Source organism: Talpa occidentalis, unplaced genomic scaffold, assembly GCF_014898055.3.
Source record: "Talpa occidentalis isolate TD23 unplaced genomic scaffold, MPIMG_talOcc4v2.1 talOcc4.12, whole genome shotgun sequence".
NCBI classification, from domain to species: domain Eukaryota; kingdom Metazoa; phylum Chordata; class Mammalia; order Eulipotyphla; family Talpidae; genus Talpa; species Talpa occidentalis.
The window spans coordinates 99,585,857-99,600,432 of NW_023601212.1; the positions used below are offsets into that span (position 1 = coordinate 99,585,857).

A 14,576-nucleotide genomic window follows, 5' to 3' on the forward strand; every position below is an offset into this window, starting at 1 on the left:
TGCGAGGAAAGCGTCCCCATTTACACCCAGGAAAACTGGAACTTTGGGAGCATTTAGAACTGAGACAGGAAACTGAGTGCCTAACCAGAGCTCCTGACCCCCCATCCCGTGGGGAACACCTGTTAAAATCGCCAATAAGGATTTCTGACCGAGAACAGGTATTGACCCACCCGGAAGCCAAGGCTTTCCCTGCTTAGTGGTGTCCTGACCCAGGGTGTAGAACAACAGCCAAACCAGCATCTGATGCTCACAGCCCAGAAGAGTCCTCTGTAGCCAAACACTGTGTGAGTTTCACCCCTGCCCCAGGACCCTGCCCCAGGTCTGACCATTAGTGGCGTCTGCAGACCATGGAGAGACACCACGGGCTGCTCACGACACGCCATTCCTGTCCACCCCCTTCCCCCGCCAACTGCAGAAGCTGGAGTGGTGCAGGAGGGTGTCTGGGCCACAACCACCGCCCCATCAGTGCCACTCAGGGGGCAACTGGGAACTCCTGCTTGGTGGTGCCTTTGTGTCTCGGGGGCTGAGCTGGGTGGTGGGACAGGTGCTGTGGGTGCCACTGAGGGAAACATGCACAGACAGCCCCAAAGGCCAGGAGGCGAACTACACAGAGACCCAGAGACCGCCATGCTGGCCAGCTCCAGAGGGAGGGGCCAGGCCTGCAGGTGTGAGGCTGCCAGAGGGTGCATCGGAGCTGAGCCCCCAGCCTAGCACAGGCCACGCTGGGCTCCACAGCATGCGCTGGCCACGTGGAGGACCAGTGGCTCCCTTCTGAGGCAGGCTCAAGAAGACATTCTCCTTTTCCTCCCAGCCAAGGAACTTCTGTTCTGTTGAGGAGCCAACGTGCCTTCCCTGGGATGAAACTCTCCGCTGCAGACAATCGCGGAGCTTCCGGGTCAGTGCGTAGAGCTTGGTCAATGACACACAAGAGAAATTCTGCAGAGAAGGGCTCTGGGAACGATCCCTCCAACATACACTAGGAGGAAAAGGCTCCTTTTCTGCTTCCCTCCCATGCAGGGTGTTGTTCTGCTAGGAAGTGCCATTGGGAACAAGAAAGCATCTGGGGAGCAGGAGGGAGAGGCCAACGCCGCCAAAGCACCTTCCTGATGCCAGAAATTCACTGGACAGAGTCCGGGGCTAGGAGGGGATGCCATGTTTTTGTTTTTGTTTTTCCTTTAAATAACACTCAGCTTTTCGATAACTTGCAGATTATATACCCCAACTGAAAATGGGTACAACTTTACAGTCTTTCTCAGCGTGTGTTCCGCATCCAAAAGTGCACTGTGATCAGAGGAGTGTGCAAAAAAAAATTGCCTGTAATAATCATCTCTCTGTTCTTTACTCTTATATAGAAAAGACTCTGAAAAGTCCTGAAGTAAAAAAAAAAAAAATAGTTTGACTTTCATTAACTTTGTATTTCATAAAATTAATCAGTGAATCTTTATTTAGACTTTGTAAAATCGAATAGGACAAGGACTTCAGCAAACTCATTTTGCACAAAATAATTAAGGATTTGTGGGGGACGAAAAAGGGGGGAGAGGAGCAGGTCTAAGAGATGCAGCCCCCTTCTCTTGCCCCCCTGCTGGAAGGGGAGAGAGGAATACTGCTCCTTTCTGCATTACCTGCTGTTTCCCAGAGACCAAGAAAAAGGGAGAGGTCTTACAAGCACCCACTCTGTCTCTGAATTCTGACAGCAGAACGGAATGCACTAATGAAGGACTCTAACTTGACACCCAGCCATGGTCCAACCATCTTGTACAGCAAATCTGGAAATTCAGTTTGATGGTTGCGTTTAAAACATGTTTTGCAACGTGTGGCTGGCAGGCAGAACCCGTAAGTGATGTTGGTCACTAGACAGTTACCTATTTTTCTCCCACTGTCTCTCCTCTAAGGAAAAAAAAAATGAGATGAAGGGGAAAAGCATTTCACTGAGCTGGCTGGGTACTGGCATGTCAGATCCGCACCAAATTTCTTACAGAAATCCTAAAAAAATAATTTTCCTCCTACGGGGGAAAAAAGCAATGACCGATGACTTTAATCAAGGCCACTTTCTTCTGAGGAAAAACACAGACTAGAGAGGAACAGAGGGAGAGGAATGGGTGGGAGAGGCAGCAGCAGAGAAAAGAAGAGGAGACAGAAAATGCCTCCAGGTGAGACACAGATGTCAAAGGTGAGGTGTGTCTAGCACAGGTGTGTCCTGCCAGGTTGGATGGGAGGAGACACCTTCACCGCATGCCCTTGCGTATTTGGTTGTCAGCCACATAAAGGTATAACCTGGCACGTAAATGTGCATCTATCGACCCAACACATAAATCAGTTTAACGCATAAAAGCAGAGATTACAACAGCACCCCAGCCGGTGCTGTGGGAGTCCTTGGCTGGGGGCTCGAGACCCCCTAGGTTAAACTGCACGGTCCATTGTGTCAAACGTGGCTGAGACACGTAACAGGCAAAGGAGGCGCCTTCTCACCTCTGAACTGCCCCCTCTCGACACGTCCCCATCAATGCAACATAACAGACCCTCCAACTGCCAGCAAGCCTTTCATTCCTCCTGTGTCTTAACTCGCCAGGTGAGCCTCCTGCGGCTCGCAGATTTCAATATTGCCTTAATTTTGGAGCATCTACCAGGGACTCCTGGAGACAGAAGCGCCTATTCCTCTCTCACGCTGACCTAGTTCTGGCCATCGTCCTCATCCAAACAGGAAGAGAAATCTGAAGTTGCAATACATTATTTACTAGGATGAACCAGTAATTCAGACTGCAGGGGAAAAGCAATAAGAGCTCTGGCAAGCTTAAAACATCTTGAAGGCTGGTTCATGGAGGAGTCACAACGGATGCAGGCGCAGGCACTTAGGGGCGACGTGGGTAGAGATGAGAGGTTAATAGAGAAGGCCGTGCTGGGATTGTACACAAAATAAATATGCATACGAGCAGAAGAAAACCTCGACTCACTCGCTCGGTGCCACGCAAGTGGATTCTGTTCTTGTTTTACTTAAGGATTTAACAGACCCGACGCCGCCGACAGCAGCTGCAGAATGGAAGACCCCCCACAAACGTTAGGGGCGTGCTCTGGAAAGCGACAAGGCAGCGGGTAAATGGCACTAGGCGGGCTTAATAAATTATTCTGATTTGCGACATGCCCCAGCCCCGAACGTCACGGTTAGGGTTTTCAAAGCAGCCCACCGCACGTGCCTCTTGTTTTTACAGGAATGTGGAAACACGAACACAAGCACCTCATCCAGGAAAAGCTGCCAGCTTCCACCGGTGACATTAAAAAGAGGCCAATTATGACTTCAAATCTGTCCATCCAAGACATGAATGCATTAAAAAAAAAAAATACCGGGGGCAGAGGTCACCCTGACATTTCTTCAAAGAACATGCCCGTGCCAAGAAGGTTAGCAGACACACGACGCCAGGAAAGCAGAGTCAGGCCGCCCAGCTCCCCCTAGAGCAAAGCATGCTCTGCTGTCTGGGCCACTCTCTGTGCCTCAGGGACGCACGCGCTGCAGAGTTTCATTTACCAGAAGGCCAACAGCACAGGAGGCTTTACACCCTGCCCCCTTCTCCTAGACACACAAACAACACTGGGACTGAAGGTCTCTGGAGGGTGTGGATCCTCCTGGAACATGACCTTGCTTAGGAGCTGATCTCCCACCCCAGAGAGGAGAAATCACACATCCCGGCCACTCTGCAGACAGCCAGCATCCCGGCAGAGAAGGCAGCCCGGCATCCTTTTGACCTTTGTTATTCCTTAGACCTCGTGTTGTACATAAAGAGAGTACAATGATGTCAAACAAATTCCAGAAGAGAAGTATTTATTGCTGAATCTAAATCAAAAAATCCATACCTGCTATAATGGCACTTCAAAGGAAGATATACTGTATTTACCAGCTCAATCAATACTAAATTAGCTGGGATAAATATTTCCAACTCTACCAGTCTTAAGATGAAGCCTGCTATTTAGAACCCTGTGTCTTGGGAAAGACAAGGAAAATTTTGCTTATCGCACAGAAACGAGACCCGGGAAGCATTGACAAGCAGACGCACGTACCCTTAGCTGATCTCTTTCACAATTCATCTGTTGTCTTGAAACCTACAAAGAAAAGCAAAGGGGGGGACATAATCAGAGGCTGCTGCAGAAAAACAACATGAAAGGGGCTGGAGAGTTACTGCTCATCGCTGGTTCAGAGCAAACACAGGATTAATTAATTATGCATTTAATTTTTCTTTCGGTGTAAGTAGCCCAAGCTGCTTTTGGAGTTTCGACCTTGTGATCCACACACACAACGGCTTTGAGGCAAGTCTTGAGGAGGGATGTAGAGAGGGTGTGGGGGCATGTGCCCCTCAGGTGTGAACCTCCTCAAGTCTAGCTAGGGCAGGCATCAACCCTGAAGACCCCCTCCAGGTGGGTAGGGACAGGCCCCAGACTCACATGGGTCCTCTGCAGTGGGGGCAGCTGCCATGTCAACCATACCCCTTGGCCAGTGGGTCACACTTCACGGTCCAGTTCTGATCACAAGGCAGTGAGTTCCCATCCGACGGTCAGGGGAATTTGTAGGGCAAAGCTTCCATCAGGGAGAGCTTCCCTGACACATTTGTGTGTTTTATTTTTTCTTTTTAAATGTATTTTAATTTAAAAATTATTTTATTTAATTGTGTGTGTGTGTGTGTGTGCAGAAGAGCTGGGGTATAGGCCAGAGTTGGGGGGAGGTGAGAGGATTCACCAGAGACAGAGTGGGGAGCAGAACAGGTGGATCTACTGAAATACACTGCTGAGGGGAGCAGCGGGGAGATGGGGAGTCTGCTGCACCATGTGGGTAGCTCCTTGGCCGGGGATCAAACTCAGGCCATGGTGGTGGTAGCGCTGAGACTTAACCTGTAGATCACCAGGAAAGCTCCCCTGATCGATTCGTGAGCTGATGGCAGCTCAAGAAGTGAGATTCCAGACACACACGCCAGCCACTGGTCACCACACCGCCAACACGGGCTTCTGAAGGTCAAGGGTGCTTGTCGAGAGTGACCGTGGCTTGTATTGTCCAACAGGAGAAATGACTGGGGCGGATGCTGGTGGAAGAGAGGCCAAAGTGCATTCAAGCTCCGTGGACATGGGCTACTCCACTTCATCCCAGTAAGAGATCGCTGATGCCTCCATTTGCAGTTTATTCGGATAGTTCAAGTATATTTTGCAGCCAGTGCAGCAACCCCTGACTCCTAGAATCTGTTGCAAGTTTTTGAAACTTTTGCAAAGGATAAGAAGGTTTAGGAGCTGACTTTTGATGTATATTTTATGCACTTTGTATTGAAAGTTTCTTTTTTTTTTTACTTACTCTAAAACAAAAACAAAAACCAGAAATGTTACTTAGGATATGCCAGAGTCCCAAGTCTATAAACTGGGGCTCTGCTCTGCCCTTGAACCCTAACTCTCAAACACCTCCTAAGAAGATAAGCAGAGATACACACAAATGTTCATTTGCATGGCAGGTAATGTCGACATTATTTATGAAAGTGAACACTGTAAATATCACGATGTATAATAAGGGGAAATTAGAGACTAAATCACAGCGTGCCTTCAGGGCGGAGAAACGGGCAGTGCTTAGAAGCAGGGACATGGGAGATACTCAGCAGGCATGAGTTTGTTTTTAAGAACGGAAGCTGCAAAGGCCCCCCGATGTTACGGTTTATAGCTTGTGTTCAAAGGACAGTGAAAGAGGCTGTTCAAGAGGAGGAAGAGAGAAAAGCAAAGCAAGAAGAGAGGGCTGGGGAGAAACAATGCAAAATATTCCGGGGAAAACGGGTGGCATTCCATAAAGGCACAAATGCACACACGGGGAACTTGCTATAGGTGCTTTCGGGCACGTAAATTCTTCTTCCAGAAGGTGTTCGGATCTGCAGGGGGCAAACCCCAGAGAGAGGAAGCAGCCTGTGGCCACCAGAGCAGGGGAGGAGATTTCCCAGGTCCAGTTTCCCTTGGGCAGATGAACAAGTTCCCAAACTAGTGAAGGTGACACAATGTCGCGAATCTAGTTAATGTCCTAAATTGTTACTTTTCTAAACTGGCTAAAATGGGAAATACTATTTTCTGAACACGCATGCAGAGGGCTTTGGTCCTGGGTGAGACTGCGGGAGCTCCCTGCCTCCACACCCCACGCAGACCAGGAGGCCTCTGGTCACCCAGCAGACATGGCTGGTGGAATGGGGGACATGACCAGTCTCGGGGCACCGCCCATCCAGTGGGGGTGTCCCCTGTCCCTCCAGTGTCCATGGTGCAGACTCGAGGCAGCCCAGCCCCGACTAGACTTCCCCGTTCTCAGAGACAGGGCGTCTCCTCTGTGATCCCAGAGCTGTGGCCTCGGGAAACAGGACGAAACCCCATTTTTTCTGTCTGCCCTTTTGCCACATGGTCCCAAAGGCAGGCTCACTGGAACGGCTTTAAAAGCACTTTTTTTCTTGCTGAGGATACAAAAATGGGGAGTCTGAGGAAACTAAACAAATACATTGAGTATCTCGACAAAGCGTTTACGAAGATGACCAGTCCTACCGGTCTCGGCCCTGAGCCACCCCGTGTTCATGTGACTTAAACAGACACACGGGGTTGGAGAACCGAACCGGACAGACGACCTGGATCTTAGGCTGGCCCAGGGGCACACACAGGCCAGGTCAGCTCCTACTGAGGAAGCTCAGACGGCAGATCTGCCCGCAGAACAGGCCTAGAAGGAAGGTGGGAACTTTCAGCCTGAGTTCAATTAGAGTGATTTCCTGCTAAACCAGAGAGTCAACCATTTCCACAGGATTGAAACAAGACCCACTGCTGTCGAACATAATACTCAGTGCACCAAGGACACAACCTAAAGTTACTCAGTATTCAAAGAAACAGGCAAAGCTAAACTCACACAGGAAAAGACATTAAGACGCAACACGGAGGTGGCATGGAGGCCGGAATCATCAAATAAAGATTTGGGGCAGTTATTATTAAAATGCTCCGACAAGTAAGGACAAACACAGTTAAAACCAATGGAAAAATACAGTGTTGGCAGAGCAACAGAAGACAGGAAGAGGAACCCAACAGAAGGATTAGATCTATAATAATAATCTAACCAAACAAAACCACTAAATGAGTTCAAATGTAAAATGGAGAGAGCAGAGGAAACTCAGCAGGTGTCAGTTCATATCAATGAAAAGTATCCAATCTGAAGAACTGAGAACAAACTTAAGGCAGGAAGAAAGGAGCAAGGGACTCGGGGGCCTGTAAATAGTAGAGAAGAATTATACCATTCACATCACTGCGATTCTAGCATCGATCAAATTCTCTTTGGACAATTTATTTGAAGGAATAATGACTGAAAAATCCCACATTTGGCAAAAGACACAAATCCACGCATTAAAAAAACTCAACGAACTCTAAAGAGGTCCAAAAAAGTCATACCAGACAAAATCAAACTACCGAAACCTTAAAAAAAGAGTTGGAAACTGACGCAACACTTGTAGGGAGCAACATTCAAATAGCAGTGGGTCTCTCCTCTTAACAAACAACACCTAGGAAGCCAGAAGTAGGGCGCACACTATTTAAGTACTAGAAGAAACGAACTGTTGATGCAGAATTGTAAACCCAAAGAAGACAGTTTTTAGAAATGACAGTCAGATATTAAGGAAGCTAAGCAGGCTTTTTACCCTTTAGACCTGCTCTGAAATCGTTGCCATGGAAGTTTCCAGACAGAGGGTGATCCATGATAAGTAAGAGAAGGGAACTTGGAACATCAGCCTAAAGAACAGCAAAAGATGACAAGCTTGTGGATAAATGAGTGGGAGCGGAGAGCCTAGCATATCCTTGGAGGGTCTTTAAAATACGGTTGATGGGGCCTCCCTGGTGGTGCAAGGGGTTAAGATGCAGCGCTATGAAGCAATCCACAGCTACTGCAGCACGAGTTTGATCCCTGGCCGGGGAGCTACCCGCGTAGCACAGAGGACCTCTCCTGTCTCCCCACTGCTCCCCTGAGCAGTGGATTTCAGTGGATCTGCCTGTTCTGCTCCCCACTCTGGTGAATCCTCTCACCCCTGCCCCACCCGCACCTCTGGCCTGTACCCCAGCTCTTGCATGCATAAATAGATATTTTAAAAATAAAATAAAAATTACAAAACTGACCAACAAGATGTTGGATGTGTGTGTCTGCAGTGCGTGAGATAAGGCCAAGGGCATAGGTGGCAATACAGTCCCACCTTCCAAGGGGTGAGACTGAGGCATGCAAACCAAGAGTCATATGAGTGTGTTGCAATGCTTAGAGGAGCCGCTTAGAAAAACCTTCAAATAGTGATGCACCCTGAAGCGAGTAGCTGGAGCTCCATTTGCAGAAAAAAAAGGAACACCTTGACCTAAAAATGACTCCCAATGATCACATATCTAAATGTAAAACATAAAATGAAATGGGGGATGCAATTAAAGGGTGATGGTAATACATTTTTCTTAATGTTTTTCTGTAGTTTTCAAATTATCTTTTGGGCCACGTAGGGCACTTGTAATCAGGAAAGTTTCATATCCGCGCCCCACCAAGATATAGGTGTAGATGGTGGTGCAATAGTGAGGGCCTGCGTTTTCATTAATTAAATAAGTGCTCTAATAACAAGATTCATATGTTTCACGTCTGTCTCCAAAAATCACCAGGGTCAGGCCTCCTGGGTTTTGCAAGGCGTTAAGTCTCAGCACAATGAAGCTCTCCACAGCCACTGTGGCATGAGTTCGATCCCCGGCCAGGGAGCTACCCACAGGGCGCAGCAGACCTCTCCTGCCTCCCCGCTGCTCCCCTCAGCAGTGTATTTCAGTAGATCCACCTGTTCTGCTCCCCACAATGTCTCTGGTGAGTCCTCTCACCCCCTGGCCCAGCTCTTATATGCATAATTAAACAAAAATAAAATAAAATCTTAAAAATAGAAAGTCACCAGAGCGTCTCACACCCACAGAAGCACAGAGGTAACGTGTAAGACAAACACAACCACCGAGCTCGACACTGGGCGGGAGCCCTGTGAGATGTCCCCATCACCAAGCCCCCCCTCCACACACATCCCACCCTCAACAGGGGCCCCCAGTTGGTTGTCCTTCAAGTGAGTGCAGTTAAGGGAAATGAGATGTGAAGATAATAAAAAAAGGACGTTGGAGCCATCTCCATAGCGGACCTCATTGCCGTTGTTGCTGTTTTTCCTTAATGTGTCTGTTAGGATTTCCTACACAGCAGCCCCTGTTGTCCTGCCCACATTTTATTAATAACCTCCTGCTTCTCCTTTGGGGCCATGTTCAGATGCCATCCATAACATCTCGGGGAGCTTCCCCCCACCCTTTCTGCAGCTGCTGAGCAAGAGCAACCCCAGCTATGCAAGAGGGCAGCCCCCGCCGCGGGCCTGGGTTTCTGGGCGCTGGCGTGCCTCACACATCACTCCCAGCAGGCGGAAGGGCATTCCGCAGCCCCCCAAGTTCTTGCTGGACATGACGAGGCTCTTACATTTCCCCACATAACCGTTATGGGAACGGTTCAGAGAAAAGAAGGTACCTAGAACTCCTTCTCGTCTGTTATGAAGAAAGACCCTTTGTGTGCACCCTCTAAAAGCCGGCCTTGAGAAAGATCTTAAATGTTCACTTCACTAAATGTCATTTCATTTGGAAACTAACATGGGATGTGTTTTTTTTTTTTTCTTTCCTCCCATGGCAGTAATGCACAAAACCAATATATTTTATAGCCTAAATGAAAAAAGGGAAAGTGGATGGTCTGGTGTTGCTCCTTTAAGATGCTTCCAGAGAATCAAATACCACTCTCCATAGGCTGCCAAGTAAGCACTTATGAAAGGTTAGAAACTGAAGCAATAAACTTCAGCGTGAAACCCTTTGCTCTCCTGTCTGAATGGGGTGTGTAGAGGCAGGGATTCATCTTCCCCCACCCCCACGCTCCTCTGCAGACAGGCCGAAGGGTCTTTCCCGTCTCCTCCTGACTTGGCATTCTGCCCTATCTTTTCTCCCTGCTCCACGCTGAGCCTGTTACCACTCTCATCCCCTGCCCCCAACATATACACACTCCCCTGGCTAGACCTGCCAGGAAAAGGGCTGAGTCTCCCTCAACTTTCTTTTCCTAACAGCCAGGATGATGTTTGGGATCCGTCTGTCTGTCTGTCTGTCTGTCTGTCTGTCTGTTCACGACACATTCTTCCAAACAGCCCACAACTCAGAGGACTATCAGTATCACCAGTATCGTGAGGAGCAAAGGGTTAAATACATAGCGGCCTGTCTATGGCGATGGTGGGAAGACATGTTCTAGTGAGAGTCAAATTGTAAATGTTTTGACTTTGGGGGCAAGTGGCTATAATTTGCCAACTTTTGATCTATCTACACTCTGGACCACGAGGGTGTCCCTGATAGACACCCCATAAAGGGTGTCCCTGAGAGAATGAGAAAAACCAAGAAAGTTGGACCAATTTTTAAAATAGGATCCAATTAGTTGTTTAAAAATCTGTACACATACACCCACCGACAAATACCCATCTTGACAGGGAAAACGTCTAGATAATAAATTTCACACAAAAGCACAAAAAATATGCCTTGGGAATGAGAATGAGAATGGAGACCAGGAAGTGATAAGGATGTTTTCTTATTTTTGATTTGGGTTTTGTGTTTTATACATAATACAAATGCTGCATGATTTCAACTTCACACAGTGTGCACGCAATGCCTCTGCGCATTGTAATCACTCGCCATCACCAGAATATAATTTAAATAGCTGAGTTCCATAGTGATCATAATGATTAAAAGACAATGGCACATAGTAGGACCTCAATGAATGAAAGCTATAACTCCCTAGAGTAGCAGAATGGTGCATCCCAGGTTGCTGTCTTGGAAAGAGTTCAAGCTCGATTTTGAAGGGACGTGATGTACTTGAGCGTGAATTCTCTTCATGGGAAAGTAAAAAACAAAATCAAGAGAGAGGGTGGTCTGCCCACCCTCTTTCCAGCTTCTTCTAAGAAATGTTTATTATCAATCTGGGTTATGAAGCCTTGAGTCCCTGAATATAATGCAATCCATCACACAGCTGTACTTAAGCCTGATGCTTTTTCCAAATGCATTCTCCAATGAAGTGTGACCTCTAATTCCAAGAAAACGGAAGCGTTTGTGTCAGAGAAGCAAATCTATATCTACGCCTTGTTGTGGCTGAGATTTCATTTTGGTAGAAGGGAAAAAAAGGGTGGGGCCGCAGTAAGTGCTCGGAGTCAGGAAAAGACGTGAGGACTATCCCACTGAAAAAAATGACACCCCAAATCTCAGCAATGGGGCTTGATGAATTAGCTAGATTCTGGTCGTGTGGTACAAATGAAACGCATGTGAGAGAACAACCCGGGATCCACTTATCTCTCCCCTGTCAAGTTCACCTTCACCTCAGGGAGAACCAGAATCTGCTGCTAAAATCGTGCTTGATGTTGTAAGGCTGCCAGCTTTGAGGGGGTCATGGGGGTGGGGGTGTGAGGGATGAGAGAGACAGGGGGACGAGGTGAGGCTAAGTGCTCCTTGGGGAAATCCAACAGGCGCCTTATTCTATATAAACTTGCACAGAGAAAACCTAAGACTGAAGTGTTAGCCCATTAAATTGATAGCTGACAATACTCAGGATAAGTACTTGGGGTACTTATGGCATGTGCCTTGAAGTCTCACCACTTAGCATGCTCGGCACTTAGTGGCCTGCGGTTGGGCAGGTGCAGGCACTGCACAACAGTTCATGAGTAATGCTTCTCCTGCCACCCCTTGGAAAACCGTATCATTTGATGATATTGGCACTTACATCAAGAGCCTCTGTTCTGGATGTAAGTCACGGTGGAGATTCAAGTGGTAGTTATCTGATTAGAGGGGTGTCAGAGGTTAGGATGCCTGCAGAACTGGATGGAGCCTCAAATAACAGGGTTTAAGAAGCTGTTTTCTTTGCAGGAAATGCTTTTTACACTTGCTCTGCTCTGCACCCACTTGTTAAATACCCCATTAGCAATGGAGTAGGTCGAGCCAGCTCTGGGACGAGGTTGTCCAGGCACGCAGATTAGACAGGGGCTGAAGCAACAGGCAGCCCTGACCAGGACCCCTCAGCCTCCCACATCCCCTCTCTCAGTGTTGTGTGTTCGAGGCTTGATGCTGGCGTTGCTGCGGAAGGATCCCTGGACGAGGAGGGGTCTGTTGCTCCGACAGGTCCCGGCTTCCCCAGCGAGGCCACAAGGTGTCTTTGCATCTGATAACTTGCAAGGTGGGGACAACGTGTGCCAGTTATTTATTCTAATAATAAACCATTACCCCAGGCACATTTTTATTCTCCAGATTTAATAAGGTATTTTGTGAACCGAGGCAGAGCAGGGAGGGAGAAAACAATTGTGGTTGTTACGCAGATGATTTCTATTTGTCTCAGATGCAGAAGCAATCACCATTTCTTTCCTTCATAACCAAGGGTTATAATTGTCCCCAACCCCACCCCAAGCCCCATGTTCAGTCCAAGAAAATGTGAGCAACACTCGCCAAATAGGCAGGGGAAATACAAGGGTTTGGTGCTCTTCCCCGAACCAGGCTCCTGGACCATCACCCCCTCCCCATGTACAGAGGTGGGGATGGCTGGGGAGTCCCAGGTGGCAGATGACATGCCTGGCACGTGTCTGCTAGGTGGGGGTTACGTTCTTGAGGTGTCTTCACATTGAGATGCTTTGACGAGACTTATTTTTTTTCCTTTATGCTCAGAGGTGGCAAAGGTCCAATGATCATCTTATCACAAGTTGTTCATTTTATATTCTGAATCCCAAATGATTAGATTCAGCAGAGACACACGGGCCATGTCTCTAGCAGCAGAGACCGAGAGACATCTTTCACACAGCGCTTAAAAGGACAAAGGCTAAAGTTGGGTGTCCAAGGTTCAAGTCTCAACACCTCTACGCTTTCTCAGCTCAGGGACCTTGTGCAGAGTCCACACCTGGCCTGCCTGGGTGTGGTCACAGGTCTGAATGAGCTCACGTGTGCAAAGCGATTCGTCCAATCACCCCAACAAGCCGTGAAAGCAGAGACGTGAAACCCAGGTCTATTTGACATCGCCCTGTGTTCCTGTAGAAGCTGCCAATCGACTGAGCCTGCCCGGTGATGTCCTCAGATGTTGGGCGACTCCAGTAGTGAAGACCCATGTTCTGTAAAGTGGCCTCCGGCTGGGGGTTCTTTTGTGCTGAGGCATCACACATTCATAAGCCATGTAACAACCCCTTACTATCCGGAAAAAATACAAAGCAAAACAGTAAGGTGAACTAAGTCCCACTGGATCAATTTTCTGGACAAGAAAATAGGACATAAATGGTTTCCAGGTGAAGCCAGCCCAGGTGAGCGGCCCCCACGCGGGGGCTGCGGAAGGGAATCGTTACCGAGTTATACAGGTCTCTCCATTCCCGAGTTCTGTGACTTTACAAAATGTCATCATTTAAGACACAGAAACAGTCCCATAGCTGGAGAAGCTCGCGGGGTATTCATTTTCTAATTTTCCAGCTCAGTTGCTGGCAAGGGTGCCCTGGATGGCGCTGGCGGTGGTGGCTGCGTGTGCGCGCCACGTGTTCGCACTCTTCCTGGAAAGCTTCACGGAAGGAGCCCTGGGAGACATATGCTTCGTGAAAAAATGAGCTCTTAAAACCCTAAGCTTAAAGAATCTTTACTGGCAGAAGTAGTTCATGAAAGTTGCGAAACAATGAGGAGGCGTCCATGTAAATTGCAGGCAATTTAGAAGGAGAAAGTAGGTCACCTGGCTGTTTGCTTTGTCACCATCGGTATTAATTAGACACTGGAAGTAATGACTGAGCTCAGAGAGCTCTTCAGACTTAAAATAATAATAATAATAAACCAACAGAGCACAGCTTTACCTTCGGAAAGAAAATATTTTCACAAGGAGCGTTCGGAAAGAACCTGAGTGGGAAAACCTTGCAATTAAATTCTGCAAATGTGCGCTGAAATAATCCCAGGGGAAGTCTTATCTGTACTTAATATTCAAATAAATATTCTTTTTGTGTGCAGTGCATTCGATAGGGTGCATTTTATTTCATTTAAGTGTATAATGCAATCAGGACCGTGAGGGGTAATCACCGGGAATAGGAGCCAAGGACCCTTTAACTAGGATAAATGGGCGGGCCCGGTCCTGGGTGCAGAAGGAAACCGAGGCGCCCAGGAGACCAGGACGCCAAGTTCCGCTTCCCCGGCATTGTCCTACCGGATCTCGGGCTCCAAGGGAGATGTGGGGCTCCAACTGCAGCCCCCAGACCCCACCCCAGGCCAACTGAGTCAGAGTCTGTGCGTCCCGGACCCCAGGCCTTGAAGGCCCTTGCATCCCGAAATGTTCCCAGCTCCGGCCTCCTCCCACGAGACCGGGCGTCTCTGCTCCTCCGTCCCCCTGTAAGAAGGGCCTCTAGTAGCCGCTCTGCTGTGTCTCCATGCCGTGAACCCCAAAAGTCAGCCAGGGGAAGTCTCCATGGCTTCCCAGATGTCTGGCTTCGGTGTTTCTACAAGTCTCCTCCCTCCCTACCCCGCTTCTGGCCCATCTTTCGAAGGGC

The 14,576-nt window shown here is 48.3% G+C and overlaps 1 protein-coding gene across 1 annotated transcript in view; it reads right to left on the reverse strand.

The window, feature by feature from the left end:
• LOC119241953 (uncharacterized) overlaps positions 1 to 14,576 on the reverse strand; it is a 1,281,278-nt gene that overhangs the window by 216,132 nt on the left and 1,050,570 nt on the right. The window contains exon 10 of the mRNA XM_037507637.2: positions 4,051 to 4,092. Coding sequence (XP_037363534.2) covers positions 4,051 to 4,092 — 42 coding nt within the window. The remainder of the gene's footprint in view (positions 1 to 4,050; positions 4,093 to 14,576) is intronic.